Source organism: Cynocephalus volans, chromosome 1 (assembly GCF_027409185.1).
Source record: "Cynocephalus volans isolate mCynVol1 chromosome 1, mCynVol1.pri, whole genome shotgun sequence".
In the NCBI taxonomy this organism is placed as follows: domain Eukaryota; kingdom Metazoa; phylum Chordata; class Mammalia; order Dermoptera; family Cynocephalidae; genus Cynocephalus; species Cynocephalus volans.
Genome location: NC_084460.1, coordinates 22,986,812 through 23,011,912, shown reverse-complemented (window position 1 = coordinate 23,011,912; position 25,101 = coordinate 22,986,812). Strand labels below are relative to the sequence as shown.

At 38.8% G+C, this 25,101-nt stretch overlaps 2 protein-coding genes across 3 annotated transcripts; both read right to left on the bottom strand.

Annotated features, from left to right (window-relative positions):
- Positions 1-1,512: 1,512 nt before the first annotated feature.
- Positions 1,513-10,318, bottom strand: TMEM230 (transmembrane protein 230). Of its 2 annotated transcripts, none has more exons than XM_063106334.1 (4): positions 10,124-10,318; positions 8,316-8,429; positions 6,645-6,767; positions 1,513-2,572 (listed from the first exon to the last, which is right to left on the bottom strand). In XM_063106334.1, the coding sequence occupies exons 2-4, from the start codon at positions 8,412-8,414 to the stop codon at positions 2,432-2,434; spliced, it is 363 nt and encodes a 120-aa protein (XP_062962404.1). In that variant the 5' UTR covers positions 8,415-8,429; positions 10,124-10,318; the 3' UTR covers positions 1,513-2,431. The 2 variants fall into 2 exon arrangements, with proteins under 2 accessions (XP_062962404.1, XP_062962396.1); XM_063106326.1 differs by lacking the exon at positions 10,124-10,318 and adding an exon at positions 9,846-9,936.
- Positions 10,319-12,634: 2,316 nt separating this feature from the next.
- Positions 12,635-18,862, bottom strand: PCNA (proliferating cell nuclear antigen). The gene is made up of 7 exons (XM_063109841.1): positions 18,807-18,862; positions 18,453-18,697; positions 17,497-17,594; positions 17,279-17,346; positions 16,014-16,208; positions 13,131-13,254; positions 12,635-13,049 (listed from the first exon to the last, which is right to left on the bottom strand). The coding sequence occupies exons 2-7, from the start codon at positions 18,671-18,673 to the stop codon at positions 12,970-12,972; spliced, it is 786 nt and encodes a 261-aa protein (XP_062965911.1). The 5' UTR covers positions 18,674-18,697; positions 18,807-18,862; the 3' UTR covers positions 12,635-12,969.
- Between the last annotated feature and the right edge of the window lie 6,239 nt (positions 18,863-25,101).

Here is a 25,101-nt window from a genome sequence, read left to right as displayed (position 1 = left end):
ATCCTTGAAATTTCTGAAAAAGAATTCCGAGCAATAATCACAAGAAAACTTGAATAAAGGAAGACTCAATTAGAGAACACAACAAAATAAGAAAAAATATCCAGAATATGAAAGAGGAAATCTATAAAGAGATTAATACCTTAAAAAAAAGTGTAGCAGAACTTCTAGGAAAGAAAGATTCACTCAGTGAAATAAAAAAACACAACTGAGAGCTTGAACAGCAGGGAAGAGCAAGCAGAAGAAAAGAATTTCAGAGCTTGAAGATGGTCTTTTTGAAATCACTCAGGCAGACAAAAGAAAAGGAAAAAAGAATTAAAAATAGTGAGGAAAATTTAAGAGAGATGGCAGACAACCTCAAGCACTCTAACATCCGAATTGTGGGTACTCCTGAAGGGGAGGAGAAAGAAAAAGGTATTGAAAACCTATTCAAGGAAATAGTAAGAGAAAACTTCCCATGGGTAGGGTGAGATACAGACCCTCAGATCCAGGAAACTCAAAGGTCCCCAAATGGATTCAATCCAAAAAGATCCTCCCAAGACACATTATAGTTAAATTTGCAAAGCTCAAAGACAAAGAGAGAATTCTACAAGCAACAAGAAAAAAGCGTCAGGTCACTTATAGGGGAACCCCCATCAAATTAACAGCAGATTTCTCAACCAAAATCCTACAGGCCAGAGAAAGTGGAATGATATACCCAAAATACTAAAGGAAAAAAATTTCCAGCCAAGAATTCTCTACCCAGCAAGACTCTCCTTCAGATGTGAAGGGAAAATAGTGTATTTCCCAGACAAACAGAAGTTGTAGAAGTTCACCACCACACGACCACCCCTGCAAGAAATTCTCCAGGGAGTCATTCATCTGGAATCTGAATAACAGTGACCACTATCACAAATACACAAGAAAGAGTAAAACCCACGGTTAAAAATGTCAGTAAGAAAGAGAAAGAAGCTAAATCATCCCACCTGAAATTTCCAAGTAACAATGAAGAAGAGAAACAAAAGGGGAAATAATGATCAAAAGATATTTAAACCATCTAAATAAGAAGCAATTAAATGACAGGTATTAAACAACACTTGTCAATGACTACCCTAAATGGGTAATTAGGTGGGGATAATTGGGTGGGGGACATGGGGTACAAAAGCAATTTCTGGTGGTGGGTATGCTGCCGGTATGAATCTGGCCCTCACTTCATGCCACAAGGGGTGACAATCAGCACTGTATCTCATGAATACTCATGATAAAATAAATAAATAAATAAACTACAAAAATAAAATAAATAAATAAAAATAAAGATAGGGGAAAGTTGAACATGATGATTCAGTTAGAATCATTAGATTCTATCAGTGATTCCATTCTAATAGATTCTATTAGATAGTACTTAAAACTTAATGTTAATTTTGGTGTGTGATAATTCCTATTATGGTTATATATTTTTTTAAAAAATTACTGATTACTGTCAATAACTGTCTTAGTCTGTTTTGTGTTGCTATAACAGAAATACCTGAGACTGGGTAATTTATAAAGAACAGAGGTTTATTTGGCTTACAATTCTGGGATAGCTGCTTCTGGCACGGACCTCAGGCTGCCTCTACTCATGGCAGAAAGCAGCAGGCAATCAGTAGGTACAAGCAGATCACATGGTGAGATGAAGCAGAGAGAGAGAGAGAGGAGGTGCAAGGTCTATCAAACAACCAGCTCTTGGAACTAATAGAGCGAGCACTCACTCATTACTCCTTCCACCTAGGGAGAGTATTAATCCATTCATGAGGGATCTGCCCCCATGACTCAATCAGCTTCCAACACTGCTACATTGGGGATCAAATTTCCACATGAGTTTTGGAGGGGACAACACATCCAAACTCCATCAGTAACAGAGAGTAAAAAAAAATATTACAGATGGACCCACACTAATATTTGATTTTATCAAGGTCTTCCACTAGAACATGAAGATAGAGATAAGTGTAGGAGATAAGATACTTAGATATTTTAAAAATAAATTACCTAGTAATGAAAAATTAGATATACTGCATCCTTCCATTTGCTATAAGAACAAACCAACAATGAAGAGTATGTAAAAGAAATGCTCAATTTTTAAGAGGGTGGCAGCCACAGCACTTCTCACTACAGAATGACCTCTAACTCCCCCTGAGAGTTAACACTGCTATTCTTCCATGATATATACCCACGTGGAAAAACTTGTCAGGAGCTTTTGCCGGGGCTGGGGCTGGAAGATGAACGATAGAGCATATCCTATTTAGCTAATTGTAAGCTCAGTTAACGTCTTTGGGATAGACCCATAAAATCTGGCCATTGTTTTGTTAAACATCTGCAAACTGCAGAATTCCTTAGCCCTTAGCCATAGTTTCTGCTCAATATCTTAAAGCTGGGTACAGTCCCACTGTGACTTTTATCCTCAGGGCTGAGGTGGGTGCTAGTCATCAAAGTCTGGAATGTCATCATAGGAGTAACCCCGGTAGCCTTTGGATGCATAGTAGGCAATGCGCAGGTGGTAAAATCCCGGCAGGAACACCAGAATGCCAATGATCAGGACTGCAACGGCCCGGTCTGCCCCCTGGTGGCAAAAGGAGGCAAACACATTAGTACCATACAAGATATAAATTTTAAAATAAAAGAAAGTCATAGGCCCGATCCATAGATCCGTATTTTAAGCTTTTCAGAACATTTTCTTTGGTAGCACACTACCAAGGAAAGAGGTTTACATATCTTTTCCTCCTATTATAAATTGAAGAAAAAATACAAAATATTAAAAATTATAAAGTAGAAAAGTTATCCATTCTCATTCACAGATATTTTGGCTTATTTCCTTCTCATTTTTTTTTTGAAGTTCTTAGTTGTGAGCACACCATACTGTGTGTGCTGTTTGTCTCTTTATAACAAGCAATGGCCAATATTATTAAAAGTTCTTCATACATTTAAGCCGTGATGGTATGTAACATTCCAGTGCAATGTATGTACCACAATTTTATTTAACCACTCCCCCACACCTGGCTGTTGAACACTTTGGTTTTTACCTTTTGTAATGCACAGAATACCACAATAAACTTCTGTGGGTTTTTCTGCCTTTCAGATTATTTCTTAGTGTGGATTCCCACGAGAACAATTCATAGGTCAAAGTAAGGGGACTGTATCTCAGGCTCTTTACCAGGAGGACTTCAACTTTTTGGGGAGTTCTATAACGGCTGGAGCTTTGTTCATCCCTGCATCCTCAGCTGTGCCCCACATATAACAGAGGACCAATAAATGTGCTGAATATATGGATTCACCTTTATAAAACTGTTTTGTCTGACTTGTTTTTTATGCTGCAGTTTAAAATGCTTATGCAGTTAAATTTACCCTTATCCTTTTTGTGATTTTTTCCCATTGTTCTTAAGCTTAGGAAGATTTCTCTCATCAAACGATTTAAACGCATAGCTCACTTGGTTAGAATGTGGTGCTGATAACACCAAGGTCCAGAGTTCGCTCCCTGTACCAGACAGCTGCGCCAACACCCCCCCCCCCCCCGCCAAAAAGGGAAAAAAACCCCAATCTAACAATCTCTTTTTAGCAGGGATATTAAACAATGTATATTGATAAATTACCAAGTCAATATAGTTTTGGCTGCCTCATCCACAAACAGAAATAGGAGTATTTACCTCATATGGTTGTAGTGGGAATTAAATGAGGTAGTACATGCATACACAGCAAGTGGCCGCAACTGACACATAATGATGCAACAAATGTGAACTTAAATCCAAGGGAAGAGGACTTGACCCCTCAGGCCAAAGATAGACAAAATGAACACCAAAAAGAATAAAATCTTTCACAATTGACATATTTGGTGTTATTTCTGTTATGTTACTTTACACTTTCTATTTCTTCTACCTTTTGTGAGATTTTAACTGTATACCCCTAATGGGATATCACCTAAGAATGAAAAGAATTACAAAGAAAACATACAGTCCATTCAGCTTTCTTATACTCAGCAGTAATACTGCTATTGTTATTGTGAAGCTATTATATGTACAATGTAGAATAAGGTAAGTAATTACATCAATATCATCAGAATTGACAAACATATATAAAATCAAAGAAATTAAGTTCCAAACCTTAAATTTGCACTGAAAATTTCTATATGAAATTATTTTCCCTTGTTTCCTAAAAGATTATCTATTTCCTGGTTCTGTCACTGAAAAGGCCTAGTAACAATGACAACACAATAACGATGAGTACAATTAATGCTCAGATTGTGATCTCTAAATCCACTCCCTACTGAAAGCAGAGCTCCTTAGAGAAATGACTATTTACATTAGGGGCAGAAAATGTAGAGGTGGGCCTGAGATAACTTACTGTGCAAGAAAGCACGGAAGCTATTAAAAGCTATAGATTTAAAGGACACAGGAGTAACTTGAAAGGGTACTTATTGACCAAATATGGAATAATTTAAATGTAAAAAAGAACATAGACTGCAACTTATTAAAACACAACAATGTTAAAAAAAAAAATGAGTTCTTTTTTTTTTTTTTTTTAAAGGATGACCGGTAAGGGGATCTTAACCCTTGACTTGGTGTAGTCAGCACCACACTCTCCCAAGTGAGCTAACCAGCCATCCCTATATAGGATCTGAACCTGTGGCCTTGATGTTATCAGCACCACATTCTCCCAAGTGAGCCACGGGCTGGCCCAAAAATGATGAGTTCTTAATGATACTAATAATTCTTTGGTCATCTCTGGAGGTTGCTAGGTGTATTTTTTATAAAAGTTGATAAATAGAAATAATCAAGCATCTTTCCTACCTTTACTATATATACTGTATTTCAGGGTAAACAAATGTTGGACTTTTAAAAAAGTTCTTTACCTAAGAAATTCAGCTGATAACTTTAGAAAATGATAGAACTGGATTTATTAGTGGCATGGGTGATGGAGAAGTTTATAATAAATGAATGAAGTTGATGACACCCGAACCTGGTGATCAATCTTAATATCAAAAATCAGGATAACCATTATGTGCCTCCTAATGTAGTACTATAGTAATGGTTCTCAAAATGTGGTTCGTGGACTTCTGGCATTACCTGAAAACTGGTTAGAAATGCAAATTCTCAGGCCCTTTCCTAGACATACAGAATTGGAATTTCTGGGAGATGGAGGAATCTGTGTGTTAACAAATCTGCCAGGTGAAGTTTGAGAACCAACGTGCTATAGCAAATACAAGAGTACACAGCACACCTTATGAAATATTCTCTCTAAACTAAACTAAATCTGAATCTAAGCAAGCCCCTAAATCTACAATATGCAAGAAATATAAGGAATGGAGCAATGACATGAATGACGTTAAGATAGTGCCACTAGGGTTATGAAAAAACAAAGATGCATACTGAAGATGCATACTCTTAAGAATTTACCAGCAAAATGTAAGTCTGGTATTTGCTTCAAGATACAGGAAAAAAAAAGTTAGGTGGATAGACAAAACAAGATTGGCAAAAAGTTTATAACAACTGATGCTGGGTGGTGAACACATGGGGGTTCATTATATTATTCTCTTTACTTCTGTTTCATTTGAAATATCTGTTAATAAAAAGTAAGAAAAAACAAACAAAAAAAACCCAATAATAAAAAAAGAACAAAATCTATTAGTGATTTTCTTAATTAATTTAATTAAAATTATTATCCTTAGTTATAAGGTAGTCTTTTATAAACCATACAAGGTAAAACAATATTTGTCGTGTTGATCTTACCTCTGCTTTTAGTTTTTATGATACCGTTAATAGACTCCTGCAATGAAAGCTAACTGGCTGGTTAGCTCAGTTGGTTAGAGTGTGGTGTTATAACACCAAGATCAAGGGTTCAGATCCCCATATCGGCCAGCCACCAAAAAGAAAAAAAGAGAGTTAACTGAATGAAGAAACAGTCCTGAAGTTAGGTGTTCAAATGAAGACTGCACCAAGGAAGCCTCTGGTGGCCATATAATAATTTTAAATAGCCAAGAACCAAAGCAATCAGACACACTTCTTAAAACCACATGTAGTCATTTTGTGACAGTGAAACCATTCCCAAAGATAACACCCACAATTTCAAATCTTGGCTGTGTTCCTTATTTTATGAAGAGTGATGTGACTATCATCCCCCAACCTGTGTCAGACGAAGGATGTGAACTATGTTCAGAATCAGATCAGGACAGCTGAGATATTGTATATGGGGACAGACTCAGAGAACCACCAAACACAACTTTAGGTTTCTAAGGAATCGTATTGAAGCTCAACAGGAACTCCAACCAAACCCAACGTAAGAAGGAACTGATTATGAAGCCCAGTGGCCCCAGCTATACAAGACTCTGCTTCTCTCCCAAAACTGCCCAGTATGTCTTTGGCACCACAGAGCTACAATGACATCATGCTATTCCACCTAAGTCCTTTACCAATCTGAATCCTGGACGCAAGGCTTAGCTGTGCTGTTCTAAATCATGACGGTGGACAAATGCCTAATATATCAGAGGCCAAGTTTACCTACCTGTCACTGCCCACCTCATAGGAACTATGGGAAAAGTTTGTCATTGCTTAGAAGAAGAAAAACATGTTTTGTTATCAGAGAACAAAACATAAAAGGAAACCTTAGATCCCATGGCACATTCCCAAACGCCCACAGCTTACCCCTTTGCTGATGTAGCCCGACAGCAGGAGAGAGCCTATGATAATGAGAAAGGCGCCGATCAAAAACAGCACAGTGGCAAGTGCAATGGCCTTATAAGGTATCTTAGGAGGACTTTTCTTAAACTGGAAGAGAAACAAAAACAAAAAAGACAAAGAATAACATATGAAAATAGCAGGGCTCAAACACTTGAAAACAGGGAAGATAATTAAGAACCAAACTGGACACTTTATGTGTCTTAAAGTATGTCCTACCACCCAGGGTGACTCTGGGAAAGAAAGGAAAGGGACAGGCAGGAGATGAAGCTCTAGTTATTGGCTCTAAACTCACTCAAAAAAGTCCCAGTAAAATGTCATCCTATCTATTTCTAATCTCATCCCACAAATCATCCATTGTACCATAAGAAACTTTTTTTTTTTTTTTTACAAAAACAGAAACTACTTATGGTCATTCATTCATTAGACATATATTTATTAAGTGACTGGCACATTTATTTTTCCATAGCATGGTGTTCACTCTTAAATCTACACCAAGAGTGAAAACCATGCTATGGAGAAATAAAGAAAATAAGTGATTCCTGGCATTCAAAGTTAAATCAGCATATAGTCAAAGGTTTTAGAAACAGACAATTTCAGCTTTTTCTGAAGCATTACGTGCTTGCTCCATGGAGCAAATAACCTGCCTTATGAAAAAGCTTAATTTAAGATTAAGATTCAGAGACAAATTTTCTAAGGTTTGGCTCATGGCTGTATATGACCTAACTAGCTGGAAGCTTCCCAGATCTATTTTTATCTCTCCATCAACTGCGAGTCCAAAGAGTACAGGGAATAATTGATTTATTTATATTTAAATGCATAGGGCCTGTTACTTCCTCCTTAGCCCTAGTTTCACCTAGAATAGTCTACTCTAAGGGGAAGTGGGCAAAAGGAGATGTTATACTATGGATTATTTTATAAATAATGGTCAGGGTAGAATACAACTTAATAAATATTCTCTGTTTACTTACTGTTTGTCACAAAGAATACCTTTAATAAACTGGATCTCATCAAATAAAGGGGGGGAGGAAGAAGACACAACAATCACTTATTTGTGGAAGCAATAAACAAACAAACAAACAAATAAATACACAAAGAAATTGGATCTCATGCCATCAGGAAACAAGGAAGATTCCAACAATCTGCTGGCTTCGGCACTTAGTTTCTCTCTTAAAAGATGAACTGGCTTTGACTAACGGTAAATAAACCAGTGACACAGTCCTTAAAAAAAACTCCACTTAACAAAACACAATCTTTTTTTCATGGTGGCTGGCTGGTATGGGGAACTAAACCCTTTTCCTTGGTGTTACAAGGCCGTGCTCTAACCAACTGAGCTAACCAACCAGCCAACACAATCTGATTATTTTTTTGATAAACTAAATAAAACTTGCAACTAGAAGGCTCTAAGAGTTACAACTGAAAATTCTTAGAAATGGACAATATTGGAATTGGTTCAAAACTGCCCTGCCAAAGTCCTCTTCTACAAGTTATCGCTAAAAGTGTCTCAAAGCTGAGTTTATTTCCTGCTGCTCCTTCTAATCCTCAGGGTTAGTTAGCAAAACCTCCACCTAGAAGGTCTCTCTGCTAACTCAACAGAAATATAGCCATGTAGTATTGTCAGTTCCCTTCTGCATGTACCTGAAGGTCAATATAGTCATCCTCTGTGCTGGATAGCCTTGAGTATTTCACTTTACTACCGGGGATTCCAGTAGCCAGATTGGTAAGAGATGGCATCATAACACGCTGATACAACTACAGTTTGAAAACAGAAAAAAACAGTTGTTATTGTCTGTAGGCAACAATGCTGTGTTATAGCCAATATGTTCAGATGCTACATACTGGAGTTTTGGGCTGCCAAGTCATACTTGCAACTGGTGCAATTTAGGCTTCACTTCTTTTAGAATCTGACATTCCTCTGACACAGTGAAAACATTCTTATTATGAATCTACTCTAGTTAGTCCTCACAGAATGATAGCCTAAACATTCACCAAGAACTAGACCACAGTTTATCCTGCCATAAATGTTTCCAGCTTCCTAATCTTTTCAAAGTCACAGAGGAGTAGGTGGACGAGTGGTGACTTAAACCTGGGTCCACCTAACGCCAAAGGCCACATTTTCAACCACTCCACTACAGTACTGTCTGTCTGTTACTCCTGCTTAGGAGCATATACTTAAATGATTCTCCTCCTACTTGCTAGGGAGGGAGGGAGAAGGCAGTGAATGGAATACACTCACACCAGCATTTTGCCAATTTCCACTTGATGGATATTATCCTCTTAATGCAAAGGATCTGTAAAGCTTCCTGTAAATTTGGATAAACTCCTGGCTATCAGTACTACACCAATGCCTTTGGAATGCCTGCCTCTCTGCCCCACCCCAAGCACTGAAAATAGTGATTTCATTTTCCAGATTATCTCTGTAGCTACCTAAGAAAACTGAATAAAAATTCTGTTTTATTGTTCAAAATACTCAAAGCAAACAGCATAATGAAATCATAGCTATTTTTCACCAGCTTAAGAGACAAAAGATAAAGATTTTAAAACAGTGATATTTAAATCATAAAAATTCGTAATCTGTACACTTCTCCTCCATTAGGTCACAAAGTTATGTGAACAAAACAAGTAAATCTATTTTGATCGCAAAGCTATTTGAATTCTAAATGCAAAAACACATCTTTAAAAACAGAAAATTAAGTATTTTAACAAAGACAGCATTAAAAAAAACCCCAAAACTGGCCTTTCTCTGGTATGACATTTTGTAAACCACCATCATTATCATCATCATAATGGCAGTTAGGTGCCAGGCACTGTTCTAAGTGCTTTACACATACTTCCAAAAGTTAACATGTTGTTTTAAGTGGCTTGCATCTAAAACAAGTAGCCTTATGAAAGAATGAGTACTAAATGATCATGTCCCTTTTTATGAATTACATCCTGGTGTAGAAATCAAGTATTGAAAGAATAAGAGTAATGTTAATCTGTATGCTTTTCTAAAAGGGTTAGTTCAAACTGCAACAAATACTAGGTTTTTAGTGTCGCGATCCCGATTAAGCGATAATCTGTTTAATTCTATAAAGCTTAAAATTCAAACTACTAACATATGGGGGTTTAGTCACATCCGATTTGTATTAGTCTTTAAAAAAAAAAAATTATGTACCCTGTCATTACCTATTCAGACACCCACATCAAAATATAAAAAATCGCAGTGCATGAGGGAGAGGGAGGAGGAATGTTTATTCTTCGCAAAGAGAAGGCATTCTAAAGAGGGGAAAAGGAAAAACGTAAATCGACAGAATATCGTCAAACTATCAGTCCAAGTTCCCAACAGGCTTTTCATCAGCTACACCGTAATCCCCCAATTCCCCGAATACCTGAATGTTGCAAGAATTATAAAAGCATCAGTACAGCGGCTGGCACAGTGCCTGGCACTACGCGCCTCTACTTACGCTATTTTCCTGCCCTTCTCCAGACGTCGCCAGGGAAAAAAGAGCCGACGTGAATTTAGAAATAAAACAAAACTGGTTTTTGGAATGAGGCCAACAGTGTTGAGGCGGGCAAACGCGCCACGCCGAAGGTCCGGGGCTTGATTTTGGCGGGAGCGCGAGGACGGCCACGCCGAGAGCCTGAGGAGGGCGCTTCTGTTACCGCCCCGCCGCACGCACGCCTTACCGAAGGATCGTGCCAGGCCCCTCGCGCGCACAGAACTCGCCCACAGTTGGCAGCGCAGGCGCCTAAGGCAGCACAGCACAGCCCAGTTAATTGCCCCGCTCTCCCCAGCGAGGACAAGCGAGCCACCGGAAGTGACGTGGCGGAAGGAGACGCGCCGGAAGTACGTCACGTGGAGCGACGTCACCTCACTGAGCTGCTTGGCGCGTTCGATGCTCTCTTTTTCCTTCTGTTGGCGTCCTGCGGGGGCAATGGAGGCTCTGAGGAGGCACAGTTCGAGGGCCGCCCCGTGAGGTTTCGGCGGGCGGGCGGTACGTAGGGCTGCTGCCCACCTAGGTCATAGTTAGGCCCCGGTCAAGACCCCTACGTGGTTCCGTCCCTGACCCCACGGGGCAGGGTAGAGTGCAGTGGCCTCTCTGGGAGACGGAAAGCGAGCCAGTCAGAACCTCTGGACTAACAACCAGAGTTACCAGATTTCTATCTACTGCCCAATGCTCCCAGCCTTCCACTGGGAATCGCCGCGGTTTATGCGATCAGCGCATCACCACTACGGAGTAGCCCCACATTGTTGGGCTTGTTCCTCCTAGTCATCAACCCTTTCCCAGTAAAAGGCTTGCCCACAAGGGACATTTTGCCGCACATGAAGCTTTTTAAAAAGTCAGGTTTGGGCCGGCCCGTGGCTCACTTGGGAGTGTGGTGCTGATAACACCAAGGCCACGGGTTCGGATCCCTGTATAGGGATGGCCGGTTAGCTCACTTGGGAGAGCGTGGTGCTAGCAACACCAAGTCAAGGGTTAAGATCCCCTTACCGGTCAACTTTTTTTTTTTTTTAAAGTCAGGTTTATTAAGGTGTAATTTGCATAAAGTACAATTGAATGGGTTCTGACAGTCGCATGCAGTCCTGAGTCACCAGTCTTCGTAAAGTATTCCCATCATTATCAAGTTCCATCAGACCCCTTTGCAGCCAGTCTCCTTCTCCATCAGCAGGTACACAGTAGGTAATTAATAGATGGTCCCTGCCTTACGATGGTTTGACTTCAGGATGGTGCAAAAGCTGTACGTTCAGTAGAACCTAGTTCTTGGGCTACATGTGGTATGATACTCTCCTGATGCTGAGTAGCTGCAGTGAACCACAGCTGTCAGCCACATGATCACGAGAGTAAACAACCAATATTGTACCCTACAGTGTACTGTATTAAATTGCATATGTTCAACTTTATTATAAAATAGGTTTTGTGTTAGATTATTTTGCCCAACTGTAGGTTAATGTAAGTATTCTGAGCACATTTAAGGTAGGCTTAGGCTAAGCTGATGTTCAGTAGGTTAGGTGTACTAAATGCATTTTCAACTTGAGCATATTCTCACTGTACAATGGATTTATCAGGACTTATCCCCATCAGAAGTCGAGGAGCATCTGTACTAACTACTGGATACAAAAAAAACCCCAACTACCTACAGGATACAGTGAGTTCTAACATCCAATAACTAGAAATCAGTCGAAGTAACATAAAGAAACCAGTAACTTACCCAAACACAAAGTACACTGGAAAAAAATTATTTTAATTTTCAATATGTGGCATAACAGTGACCTTGCAGCAGTTACTGGGAATGTTTAACAGTCTTTCTTCGCAACTGCTGGGCCTTCGCTTTCCTGGTTGGATCTAACATCCACAGAATTTAAACCACCTTCATCCTTTAAGGGAGTGAAGTCCCAAACAAGGCTACTCTCATACCAGAGAAACTTTTGTACAACTGTACTCCTTGGGCCCTATCATAGATTACTGAAACTTCCAAGACTCTTGTAAAAAAAACTCCCTTTTTTTAAACTAAAACTTCCAAGACTCTTGTAAAAAAATAAAAATAAAAATACTGTCCTGTAACAACACTAGTCTTATAAAAGCAACACAACTTTGGATACATCAAGCTTCTGAAAAGTGTTAACTTCTGCTAACAATCAAAATGAGGAAATATATAGGATTTGTTCTACTCTACTCTCCCCTGTTCATTGAGCTCAAGTTAGAATACTGTAATACCAAAGTAAGTTTGACAAATGAATCCCCCAAAATATCTAGCTGCCTACTGTATAGTATTTTAAACACTTTTTATTGCTGTCTCCACAATGTATTCATACCAGGCTGCTCTTGAAAAAGTAAGCACACTTACATAAAAGAGTAGCGGTAGCTGATAACAGTAGGATACTTGCAACAATTGTGGTCCAATGAAAGCACTGCCCTCTGACATTTGAAATTCAAATAACTTTATTAAATTGAAAAACAATTCTTAAAACTGCATTTAAAGTCAAGACTCTTTTGTTATAAAAAGCATAAGGAGTATGTCTAAGTAAGGCAGAAGTATTTCTAGGTTAAGACCAGATTTGACTTTAGCCTTTGTTCTTTAAACAAACTGCAGACAATGGAAGAAAAAAATAGGTTATTTACAGAAAACAATATCTACATATGTATTCAGATGTACAAATTTGGTACATCTGAATGTACCAAAAGACTTCAAGACTTCAGTACACGCTGGCATCTCAGAAGCAATTCTCAAAGAGCTTAGTACACGCTGGCATCTCAGAAGCAATTCTCAAAGAGTTTAATTTTATTTTCTTGGATTTTAAAACTGCTTCCTAAGATCCTTCTTCATCCTCGATCTTGGGAGCCAAATAGTACTTTAGATGTCCCATATCAGCAATTTTATACTCTACAACTGAAAGAAGACAGGATAGTTAATTACTGAGGAGCATCACATGTACTACCTACAAAACAAAGTTCAAATTTATTATCTTACCAAGGGGTACATCTGCAGACATACTGAGTGTTACTGTAGGAGACAGTGGAGTGGCTTTTGTAAAGAAATTCAAGTACCTCAGTGCAAAAGTTAGTTGAACTGGCTCATTCATCTCTATAGTAACCTATAAGACAATACAAAAGATTAGTCATTATAAAAAGAATCAAAGTATTTAGCCTTCCTTTCCTATATAAACGCTGTACCTCAGGTAATCAAATAATATGGGAAAGCTTCTCTTTCTGGAAATACCTCTAACAAGTCAGCTAATAAAAGGAATGAAATTAATGTGGTAGTCAACCCCTTATCTATGGGAGATTAAGTTCCAAGGCCCTGTGGCTGCCTAAAACCACATATAGTACTGAAACCCGATTACCATCAATTGGAACATGTTTCTGTTCATGTCTTCCACCCACAAATTTAATGCCTTTTCCATCCTAACTAAGCACTTAGCACACTGTGGCTGTAACTTCTGCAGTTTGAGGTGTGACAGCAAAACTAGTGCCATTTTCCCATCTTCACAATTTCACGGACAGATTTGTTCTTACTGTAGATCTTAGCAACCTCAGCATGATTTTTCTTTCCTTAAATTGAGAACTTTCATCTTTTCACTTAAAGGAAGCAGTTTATGGTTTCTCTGTGACATATCCAAATTGCCAGCGTAACTACTCTAGTGCATTAGGGCCAAGACTAAGTAAAATAAGATTCCTTGAACACAGGCCCCATAATACTGCAACCTAAAGGGTTACTAAATGACTAACTGGTGGGTAGCATATACAGTGTGAATATACTGGATAAAGAGATGATTTATGTCCCAGGTGGGAAAAAATGAGATTTATCATGCTACTCAGAAGGGCATGCAATTTAAAACTTGTGATTGTTTATTTCTGGAATTGTCCATTTCATGTTTTGGACCACAATTGCCTGTGGGGAACTGAAGCCACAGAAAGTGAAACGAGGGGTAAGGGGGGGAACTACTGTATATTCCAACTCTGCAAACCTTAATGACTTAATGGATGTAGACAATGACTATTACAGTTAACATTGCAAAAAGAAATCCAGGTACCTCGTGCTTCCTACTAAAGGTGACACATCCCTACTTATGAAGTATTCTTGTCCCACCACCCCCCGCAAAAAAACAAGAAAACACCCTGAATATCATCAAGCCTCTAGAGCTGTAAGTACTAGCTTACAGGAAATACAGGGTAGCAGAACACGTTCACCAACATACAGGGATGCAATCGGCAAAATCCAGATGCTGGAAAATCCAATGACAGAGTGACCTAGTTTCTTTAACCAATAGATTATAATGGAGGGGGGATAAAGAAATTGAAGAGGGAAACAATGAGTTGAAAGTTAAGGGGCACATCAATAAATTTCAATATCCAAACTTATCAAAATCCTGACTCAAACTGTTCTGAAATAGCCAGGGAAATGTGAATACTAAAAAATTCCTTAAAATTGAATAATTTTCTTGATGTAGTAATGTTTATACTTCAAATAATATTAAACTATTTATGGATGAAATGATATTTGAAATTTGAAAAAAACCAAGGTTAGCAGGGGAATAGAAATGTAGTCCAGGAGACAGATGAATCAGTCCCTGGGCTTGATATTAATATTTTAAATCTTTATTTAAACTGAGTTTTACATTCATTTCAACTGAGGATTGAAGGAAAAAAACAAAAACAAAAAAAACCTGAGGACTACTTATGCCAGAGATAAGAAAATATCTAATGTTTACTGTAAACTCATAATAAACCAGACACTATGCTAAGTACTTTGACTATGTTACCATATTTAATCCCAATAATCCTATGAGGTTAGAACCTTTAATTGTCCTTGATTTACAAACTGTTAATTGATGCAGGCTAGCAAGTTTTATTTTATTATATTTACCAAATAATTATTAGTTCATAAATACTTCAAGGATGTAAACAAAGTACTTGATTACAGGAAAACCTTGATTTAGGTATGTTTAGTCATTAAGAGCTCTTTATCTTTTGGTTAAATGAGAGCTCTCTAGGCACCCTTTCAAATAATGTGTAAAAAAAACCCTTAAGATATTTATATACTAGTCAATATTCAACATTTAGTGTAACTCTTTCCAAATTGCATGGTATCTACTTTCTAGCCTTAGTAAGGAGACTCTCTTATTTAACCTTTTATTCCTACAACTAGTGACTTTGTTTTTTTTTGTTTTTGTTTTTTTTTTTAAAAAGATGACCGGTAAGGGAATCTCAACCCTTGGCTTGGTGTTGTCAGCACCACGCTCAGCCAGTGAGCAAACCGGCCATCCCTATATAGGATCCGAACCCGTGGCCTTGGTGTTATCAGCACCGCACTCTACCGAGTGAGCCACAGGCCGGCCTTACATCTAGTGACTTTGGCTAAATTGTTACTTAACCTTGCTCAGCCTGCTTCTACACCTTTAAAATGGGCTAATTGGACCTATAACACAAAAAGCTAATATAAAGATGACATAAGAGCTCATAACAGCTAGACTTTTACCCCTCGCTGTATCCTTCTGTTAAGTTGCTGTCCTATGCTCAATTATTTGGTAAAAACATAGTAATATCCCCAGAAAGCTAAAGGTTAGACATCTAGTTTCCTGATCCCATCCTTACAGCATATATGGGTTTGAACCACAAACCCATTGCTCTGTGGTTTGTAAAAGGAGTGCTGAATTTGCATTCCCTTTTCATAGAATTCTAAATTGGGTGGCACAACTGGCAGGTTTCAACAGTATCCTTTGTTATCATAATTACTTGGAATGCAGTTTTGTCTATTTTTCTTTAGTTTTCTTTAATTTTAGCAATTAACCTAGTGTTAAGCAGTGTTAAAATTCTTTTCAAAGTATTTTCTGTTTACTTAAAAACTACTTACAGCTTCCTCTTCTTTATCGACATTACTTGTTTGTGACAACTTAATGTTTCCATTTCCAAGTTCTCCACTTGCGGAAAATTTCACTCCATCTTTTGCACAGGAAATTACAACTGCATCTCCAATATGACTGAGATCTCGGCATATACGTGCAAATTCACCAGAAGGCATCTTTACGACACAGCTGTACTCTTGTTCCTATAAAACAATTTTGAAAAGTTAGTTGCTGGAAATTTAAAGATTTGGTGCCTCCCCCCAACCCCCCCCCCCCCCTTGCTTATTTTCTGGCAGCTGGCTGGTACAGGGATTGAACCCTTGACCTCTCACTTTCTTAAAAAGCAACATCTACAGGGCTGGCTGGTTAGCTTAATTGGTTAGAGCATAGTGTTATAAACACCAAAGTCAAGGCTTAGGATCCCAGTCCAGGCCAGCCACAAAACAAAACAAAAAAAACAAACAAACAAAAACAGATATAAAACAATTATGTTATAAGAACAATTATACTAAGGAAACAAATTAAAGCTTAAACCTTTAGCACTAAGTAAATGCCAGGGAACAAAACCTCCTCCTAATCATTCTCCAGGGCTAAATCAAGAGGACATTAGGGTCTAGCACAGAAATGATGATGGTGCAAGCAGGCCTAACTGCTTTCAATAGCAAACAAAATGATATTAAGCATTTTAAACATCTTAACATTTCTTTTCTCCTTTGATGTTGATAAACCCAGCCTTAATAAATTGCTTCTAAAATAGCTTTAAAATCTACTACTCTTAATTAAAAAAAAAAAAAAAAAATCAAGCACTGTAGGAAAAAAGAAAATTTTAAGAAAAGGAAGAAATAGATGCACGGAAGTTAATGCAAATAAGCCCTTGGCAGCAAACAATGCATTCAACCAACGATGAACATCAAACTACTGTGGTTCAGTAAAATGACAAATATGTCAGTCCAAATACTAAAACTCCAGTTTGGAACAAGCATCAGACATATTTCTAGAGAAAGCTGTTAGGAAGTAGGCTTTAAATTATATTATTATATTAACATATTTTCGGTAACTATCAGGACTGTGTACTGTATGCTCTACAATCAGAAACTGATTGGGCCGAGCCCGTGGCGCACTCCGGGGAGTGTGGCGCTGGGAGCGCGATGACGCTCCCGCCGCGGGTTCGGATCCTATATAGGAATGGCCAGTGCACTCACTGGCTGAGTGCCAGTCACGAAAAAGACAAAAAAAAAAAAAGAAAAGAAAAGAAAAAGAAACTGATACTCACTGGAATTCCAAGTTGTTCAACATCTAAGTCCATTAACTTCATTTCATAGTCTGATACTTTCTCCTGATCTATCAAAAGAAAGCAAATGTTGTTGAAGGAAAGCACACGATGTACACTTTACAACAATCACAAACATTATCTTAAAATTCTCAGTTTTCAGAAATAACACTGCATTTTAATTTTCTGTAGAGTAACTCGGTGAAAAGGACATGACTTACTTGGTGCTTCAAATACTAGCGCCAAGGTGTCCGCATTATCTTCAGCCCTTAGTGTAATAATGTCTTCGTTGCCAGCACATTTTAATATTTTGGACATGCTAGAACAAAGACACAGGGTTTAAAATCAACACCACCTGCCTAAGATCTAGATTTCTACAGCAATTAGGAGAAGTTACCATTTTCACCCATCAGACTGTCTGACGAGTTTGGAAGGAGGATAAACATACTGCTAAAAAAACGTGTACATAGCCATTTTGGTTGGAATACAATCTGGCAGTATTTATACTTATACACCCTACCACCAGCAACTTCACTTCTGGGCATAAATAAAAGAGCAGTATTTTCTGAACTGCAAATCCCTTTAGTGGTCAAATCATCGGGCTGTGATGATCACTAAAAATGACAATCTATTAAAACACACTGTAGTATGAGTAAATATTTCTCATAGGCCTTCTAAAACAAGCATATATGTACTAGATAGACAGTAGTCAGAAAGTTGAGAGCCACTGTCCCCAAGTCGAAGATCTTAGGACTTTGCAATCAAAGACCAGAAACAATCTGTTATCCCTAAGTAGGGTGACAGTGACACATTCTCACTAGGGCATGTTATGAAGCGGTTAAAGTCAAACACGACTAAGGTTTCCCACTCAAGGCTGCCATTAAATGGGCAAAGAGGTCTGGAACTATCTTTTGCTGTCAACGCAGCGAAGCCCATCATTTTCCCGCCACCACCAGCTTTGTGACGTTGGCGCGGAAACGCCCGGTTCGCGCGGCAGCCAGCGCGGGCTTTGCCGAACCGCGCGCTCCGCCAGGCCCCGCCCCAGGGGGGTCGCAGGCCAACGAGAAGGCGCGGATGGCCCAACCCAGCCAATGAGGGCCGGGCTCGGAGGCGCTCCCGCCAAGAACCGGGGATCAGGCTGGGCCAGGGCCTGGCTCCCCGCCGCCCTCCAGCTCACCTGGTGAGGTTCACGCCCATGGCCAGGTTCCGGTCGCAGCGGTACGTGTCGAAGCCCTCGGAGCGCAGGGTGAGCTGCACCAAGGAGACGTGGGACGAGTCCATGCTCTGCAGGTTTACGCCGCTCGAGCTGATGTCCCAGCAGGCCTCATTGATGAGATCCTTGAGCGCCTCCAGCACCTTCTTCAGGATAGAGCCCTGGACCAGGCGCGCCTCGAACATGGTGGAGGAATGGCAACGAGGCAGCTACAGGCGGGTGGGAAGAAAAGAGGTCTAGCCGATTCAGGCTTCACGAGGCTCAGAACGAGCGAAAGCAGCAGCCAGAGTCTGGGACCGAAAAAAGGACACGACCAACCTGCTACTCCCGCAGCCGTTTAATGCCCCCGCGTCCGTCGGCGCGCGCTCTTCGCCCCTGCGCTCTGCCACGTCAACGCGCTGCTCCGCCTACCACCTGGAGGAGAGACTCTAGGGCCAATCGCCTTCCTGTTCCTCGCGAAGCCCGCCCCTCCAGAACATCTATTAGAGAATGTGGCGCAGAGGCGGGCTCACGTCTTGCGCCTACGGAAGCGGGCGGGGCGGTGCGGCATCCCACAGGTCTCCCCGCCTTTTTGCTCTCGTTCCCGAACCTGGACGCCAGAAAAGTAGGGACGTTAGTGAGGGTCATACCCATGCCCAGGCCCGGGGTCGTCAGTCCTTGGCTTTGTGGTGCCTCTTCAGCCTCCCACTTTGGGGGTAGAAAGTTTCCAGCCACGAAAGTGAAAGCGAAACGCAAATCAAGCCTCCAGGGTGTAAAAGCCGCCTCGTAGCCTGAAGAGTACAGCTGCTTAAATATGCGCTTTACTTTTGCTATTGTGGAAGTGATGTACTCCTAGGTTAAGATCCCCGTACCTGCCAGCCGCCAAAAAGAAAAAGTCATGCACTTCTAGAAGTGTCAAATGATAAATAGGTTTACAATTATGTTAAAGTTATATCAGCTCCTTGCCACGCACACACCAAGCTCATATTATCACTCATTTATTGTATACAGATTTCTGAATTTTTTTCAATGCAAATACGTATTTTAAAAAATACGTCCTCGTTAGTATAGTGGTGAGTAAGAAAGTAATAAATACGTTCACACTGTGAACACCTCTGCAAAGTATTTAATAAAGTGCATTTAATTTTATGCCACGAACCTATATCAGTACCTCTTATAGCATAATATACCTTGTATATAGCCTAATTTACCAATTTCCTTTTTAAATTATAAACACCTTTGAGCATTTAGGTGATTTTTGTGAGATCAATTCCTTATAGTGTTGCTGAGTCGAAAACCATACATATTTAAATTTTTATAAATGTTACCAAATTGACCCCTAAAAGATTGTAATTTACATTCTAGCCAAGACTGTGTACGAGCATGCTCATTTCTCCTTATTTTCCTAACTATAGATATTAGCAATGTCATTTATAAATCTGTACTCATTTATATGAAAATTTCAATTGTTACAGATTGGACGTCTTTCATATATTTCTGACGATTGCATGTTTACTTATTTTTAAATTAAATGGTCTTTTTCCTATTTATTAAAAGGAGAACTTTATATATTATATTAATCATTTGCCTGTGATACAGACACACACACACACACACACACACACACACACTCCCCCCTAGCTTGTTGTTTTCCTTTTGCTCTGTGTACAGGATTTCTCTTTAGTTACTTTTAATATCTTATCTTGGTCTGCTGAATTCTTAAGTTTTTCTACCATGTTTCTAGGTATGGATTTAGTTTTATTTATCCTGTTCAGGGAACTGAAGATTCATTTATCTCATTATGTCTAGAATATTCTCAACCATTATGGCTTCAAATATCTCCTCTCCCCACTCTATTTTCTCCTTCTGGCATTTCCATTAGACATATCTATTTCATTAAATTTAAGATACCTTCAATTGTAAGATGTACCATTATTTCATGTAGCTTAAGAAAGAAAATAAAACACTGTCAAACTATCATATGATGCTTTATCACTTAGAATTTCCATTTTGTAATTATTAAAATAACTTTTAGACTTAAAATTTTATCCTATATTACTATTGTGCATACATTGAAAAATAAATTGGTTAAGGCACTTCTACTATTTCTCCATATTCAGAGTTTCCCACTCAGTTGTTGACACTGCTGTCTTTCCATAGAATAGACTGTCGTTAAGGGTATTAATGATGCAGCATTTTACAAGAGTGCTGCTCTATTGACTCTGGAATTTCTTGCAAGGTCCTGCCACCCACTTCTAATATTTTAAGGGGGGAGTTAGATGGCCAGTAAGGAATGAACCTTACCTTGTTGTTACAGATTGGCGCTCTAACCAACTTAGCTAACCAGGCAGCTCTACATTTGTAAGTTTTGATGTTGGCACATTTTTGCTTCATGTGTGATCAACTATCTTTTTGCATACATCTCAATATCAAAATATAGTACAGTTTCATCTGTTTGTGGGTATTTTCCTTTCCTAGGTCCCTAAAGTCTCAATTCCTTTGCAAAATGTGGAATTCATTTGTTCCTCCCATGAGGAACATTTGCTTCACTAATGACAAAGGTATTTGCTCTGTTACTGTGTTTCAGTGCTCTCTGCTTACATAATAACATTTTGGTTTAAAGCCTTATCACAGTGTAACTGGTTTGAAGACATTTTAAATGCAATTAAACTCTACCTATGTGGTACCCACAATGCCCATGAATCTGTTGAAATGACATAGAAATGAGTATGACTTGTTGTCAGAGAAGGCCTCTCTGAGGAGGTAACATTTTTCCGGAGAAGTTAGCTTATTTGAAGAGCGGAAGAAAGAGCATTCTTGGCTGAGAGACTAGCATAATTAAAAAGGTCAGCATGCTTAGAAGGTATTCAGATGAGAGTTTGTTGTAGAACTCAAAGATGGATATGTCTAGAGCACACTGAACAATGGAGAGAGTGATGCAAAGTGAGGTTGCAAAGAGAGGCAGGGGTGAGATCTTACAGGACTTTGTAGGCCCTCTATGAGTGCAAGGGAAGGTTAACAATAGCAGGTCTTTGAAATGTTCTAATTTACGTTTTAAGAGGATCACTTTAACATCTAGTAAAGGTACTACTCAATCAGTGGAATGGAAGAAAGAGTGAATTAAATAAATTTTGATCAAGTGATTGATTAAACCTTTACAAAAGAGTAAAGCAATAGACTCTTCCTAATAAATATTCATCAAAATAAGTTTCAGATAGATTAAAGAATTCAACTCAAATAAATGTAAACCCAATAAGAAATGGAAAAAATATTTTGGTAAATATGAGATCTTGCTGTTGGTTCTAAACATAAAAGGAAAAATACCCATAAAACATTAGAAAGGTGACATAATTTTCATTTTTATTTTTTTATTTTATTTTATTTATTTTTTATTTTTTTATTTTTATTTTTAAAAATAATTTATTTTATTTATTGAATCAAAATTGATTATACATATTTTTGGGGTTGAGCATTGAAATATGTTGATTAAATCAGTATTACAAGCATATATATTGTTACAAATCATAATTATTCTTTATGCCCCTTGTCCAACCTCTCCCCTTCCCCCATTCTGATTTTTAAAACTTCAGCATACTTAAAAACACTATATTGCAGGTCCAGCCAGTGGCTCACTCGGGAGACTGTGGTGCTGATAACACCAAGGCCACAGGATCGGATCCCATATAGGTATCACTGGTTAGCTCACTGGGTGAGTGTGGTGCTGACAACACCAAGTCAAGGGTTAAGATCCCCTTACTGTTCATCTTTATATGGGGTTTTAAATAAACAAACAAACAAAAAAACAACAAAAAACCCACTATATTGCTTAGTATACTTTAGGTTTCAGTGAGAGAACCAAACTTCAACTGATTTAGATAAAAAGGGACTTTATCCATCTAAACATAAAGCCAGAGGCATCTGGTTTCCAGTGTCGAGTCCTAGTCTTAGTAAATGTGTGAAGAAAAAAAAACGTTAGCCACCTTAATAAGCAAAGAAATATAAATTAAACAGAAATAGAATTTAATCCTACCAAATTGATAAAAATCATGGTAGCACCAAGTGTTAGGAATGATTCAAAGAATCGGGCACTGTCATACATTGCAAGTGAGAGCATAAATTTGTATAATTTTTCTCGTGAGAACTTGGAAATGTGTATTAAAAGCCTTAGAATTTTATTTATTCTTTGACAAAAATTCAATCTCTAGAATTTTTTCATAAGGAAGTAATCAGAGGTACTTAGCAAGGTCAAGCATGTTTAAGAATGTTTCTTACAGAATTATTAATAATTCCCTGAAGTTGGAAAAAACTTAAAGGTGTAACAATATTTGCCTTTGTTAGGTAAATTACAGTAAATCTGTAAGATGGAATACTACACAGCCTTTAAAATACCATTCTCAAAAAACATTTAAGGATAAAGACAAAAATCAGGATATAAAACAGTATAAACAAAGGTATTCCGATTTCCTAAAATTATTATATCTGAGTGTATGTGCACATAAAATGGAACAAAAAACAAAGAATATATATATTAATAGTAATTATCTGTAGCTGGTGATACTACAGGTGATTTTAATTGTTTTCCTTACACTTTTCTGTATTTTCTACACCTTCAGTAAACATGTATTGTTGATCAGAAAATATTAATGAATACTGGGAGAAAAATGCTGTAAACTATTTTACATAGTTTCTGGAAAATTTCTTCAGAAGGTAATATGTTTGAGAGTGATTTTCAATCCTGGCTGCACATTAGACTCACCGGGGGAGCTTAAAAAAAAAAAAAAAAAAAAAAAAGCCTGGCCTCTAGGCCTCACCTCCAGGATTCTTATTTAATTGGTCTGAAGTGTCCCTTCCCTTAGTATTTTTTAGAAGCTGCCCAGGTAATTCTAGTGAGGAATCAGGACTGAGAAGTACTCTTACAGCATGTGTGATCAATAGATGAATTTTTGTGCTTAAAGCCATCTGCACTATTGGTTTGAAAAAGTAATACCTTGGGTTTGTCAGAGATGAAACTGACATATGGAATGTCTTTAGATCAAGAAATGACTGCTGACATTGGTCAAAATAGTGGTCACACAGCCCTCCACAGGTTAAAAGGATTTAAAAATTACCATCAGCATGTTATTTACTTTTACAAATGAAATAGCAAAAGACAAAATAGAATACAAAAAGCAAAGCTTTCTCTAAATAAATTATGGCCTGAAGAGAGTGGTATCTATTTCTCAAAAAACAAACAAAACCCATCCAAGTATTTGTGCAATATTGTTAAGTAGGAAAAAAAGCACAACCTGAGTTCAGCACTCCTCCAAACCTATTTTGGTTTTTTGTTTTATTTTATTTTTTTTGATGACTGGCTGGTGTGGGGATCTGAACCCTATGATCTTGGTGTTGTAACACTGAACTCTAACCAGCTAAGCTAACCATCCAAATCTATTTAACGCCACTTCCAAGCACTGTTACAGGAACTTGAAAATATACACATAGAAATCGAGACTATAAATGCCCTACAGAATTCTCACTACTTTCCCCAAAACCTACATCTCAAAATTGCTAATAGAAAGCTGCAACTTCACCGTGTGCCAAGTGTCTTTCATTGTTAGATTACAATATATTTAAGGGTGGGGATCCCATGTTATTCTTGTTTTACATCACTTACAGGGCACCAGCGAATAGGAAGCACTGACGGCAATGCTAGAGCAACACTAGGCTAATGAATTCAGGCAACCAATATAGTACAGTTGTTAGGCTTGGTAAACATCTGTGTTCCAATTCTTACTAGGTCGGACTGGCCAGTTAGCAAAGTTGATTACAGAGCGGCCTTATAGCACCAAGGTCTAAGGGTTCGGTTCCCTAGTACCGGCCAGCCGCCAAAAAAAAAAAGATTTTTATATTTCTTACTGGGCACGTTCTAGCCACGAGGCCTTGGCTAAATCATTTTCTTTTAATAGTTTTTTTGGTCGCTGGCCGGTAAGTGGATAAGAGGATCTGCCCCTGACCTTGGTGTTATAACACTACGTTCTAACCAACTGAGCTAACCCGCCAGACCTAGAAGACTTAAATCCATTCAACAAGTACTTAGGTGTCAGGTACATAGGGGGTCCGCAGCAAAGTAGGCAGCATTCTTGTCTCCCCAAAGGCCTTCCAATATTCCAGAAGAAATTTGAAACGCCGTGGAAGATCTATCTGTAAAATGAAAATCATATCCACTTCCAAGATATGTGCAGATTAAATGAGATAAAGCAACTAAAGCGATTGCTCAACTCAATGCCTAGCACACAACTATCGCTCGGTAAGTACTACAGATGTAGGCTGAGGTCTGGTTTCACTTCCTTATCACATAATTCCCTCCCCTTAATCAGGCCAGCTCACCTGGCCTCTCTACTCGGGGCCTAAAAAAACGTTTATTTTTGTGGGGTGAAGGGAGATCCCCAGCTGCACAGGACTCGAAGCCGAGAGCAACAAGTACTCTCCAGGCTGGAACTTCCAGCAGCGGCTTTCGCCCTCAATAACCGGTGACCTGCGGAACCCAAGGCGCCAGGGCCTGCGGTCCGTGGTCAGGCGGGAGCTCCCATTGGCTAATCTCGCTCTGAAACGCACGCCTTTTCCCGCCCCCTGCCGCTGCTGCCCAATGCGCGCC

What these genes read in the sequence shown, in the direction of transcription:
- TMEM230 (XM_063106334.1), bottom strand. Translation starts at nt 8,414, where the DNA reads ATGATGCCATCTCTTACCAATCTGGCTACTGGAATCCCCGGTAGTAAA. An exon ending in ATGACTATATTGACCTTCAG is followed by an intron (nt 6,768 to 8,315) that starts GTACATGCAGAA and finishes TTTCTCTTCCAG; the next exon opens with TTTAAGAAAAGTCCTCCTAA. An exon ending in CGGGCTACATCAGCAAAGGG is followed by an intron (nt 2,573 to 6,644) that starts GTAAGCTGTGGG and finishes TTTTGCCACCAG; the next exon opens with GGGGCAGACCGGGCCGTTGC.
- PCNA (XM_063109841.1), bottom strand. Translation starts at nt 18,673, where the DNA reads ATGTTCGAGGCGCGCCTGGTCCAGGGCTCTATCCTGAAGAAGGTGCTG. An exon ending in TCGATAAAGAAGAGGAAGCT is followed by an intron (nt 13,255 to 16,013) that starts GTAAGTAGTTTT and finishes ATTGTCTTATAG; the next exon opens with GTTACTATAGAGATGAATGA. An exon ending in GTCTGCAGATGTACCCCTTG is followed by an intron (nt 13,050 to 13,130) that starts GTAAGATAATAA and finishes GTCTTCTTTCAG; the next exon opens with TTGTAGAGTATAAAATTGCT.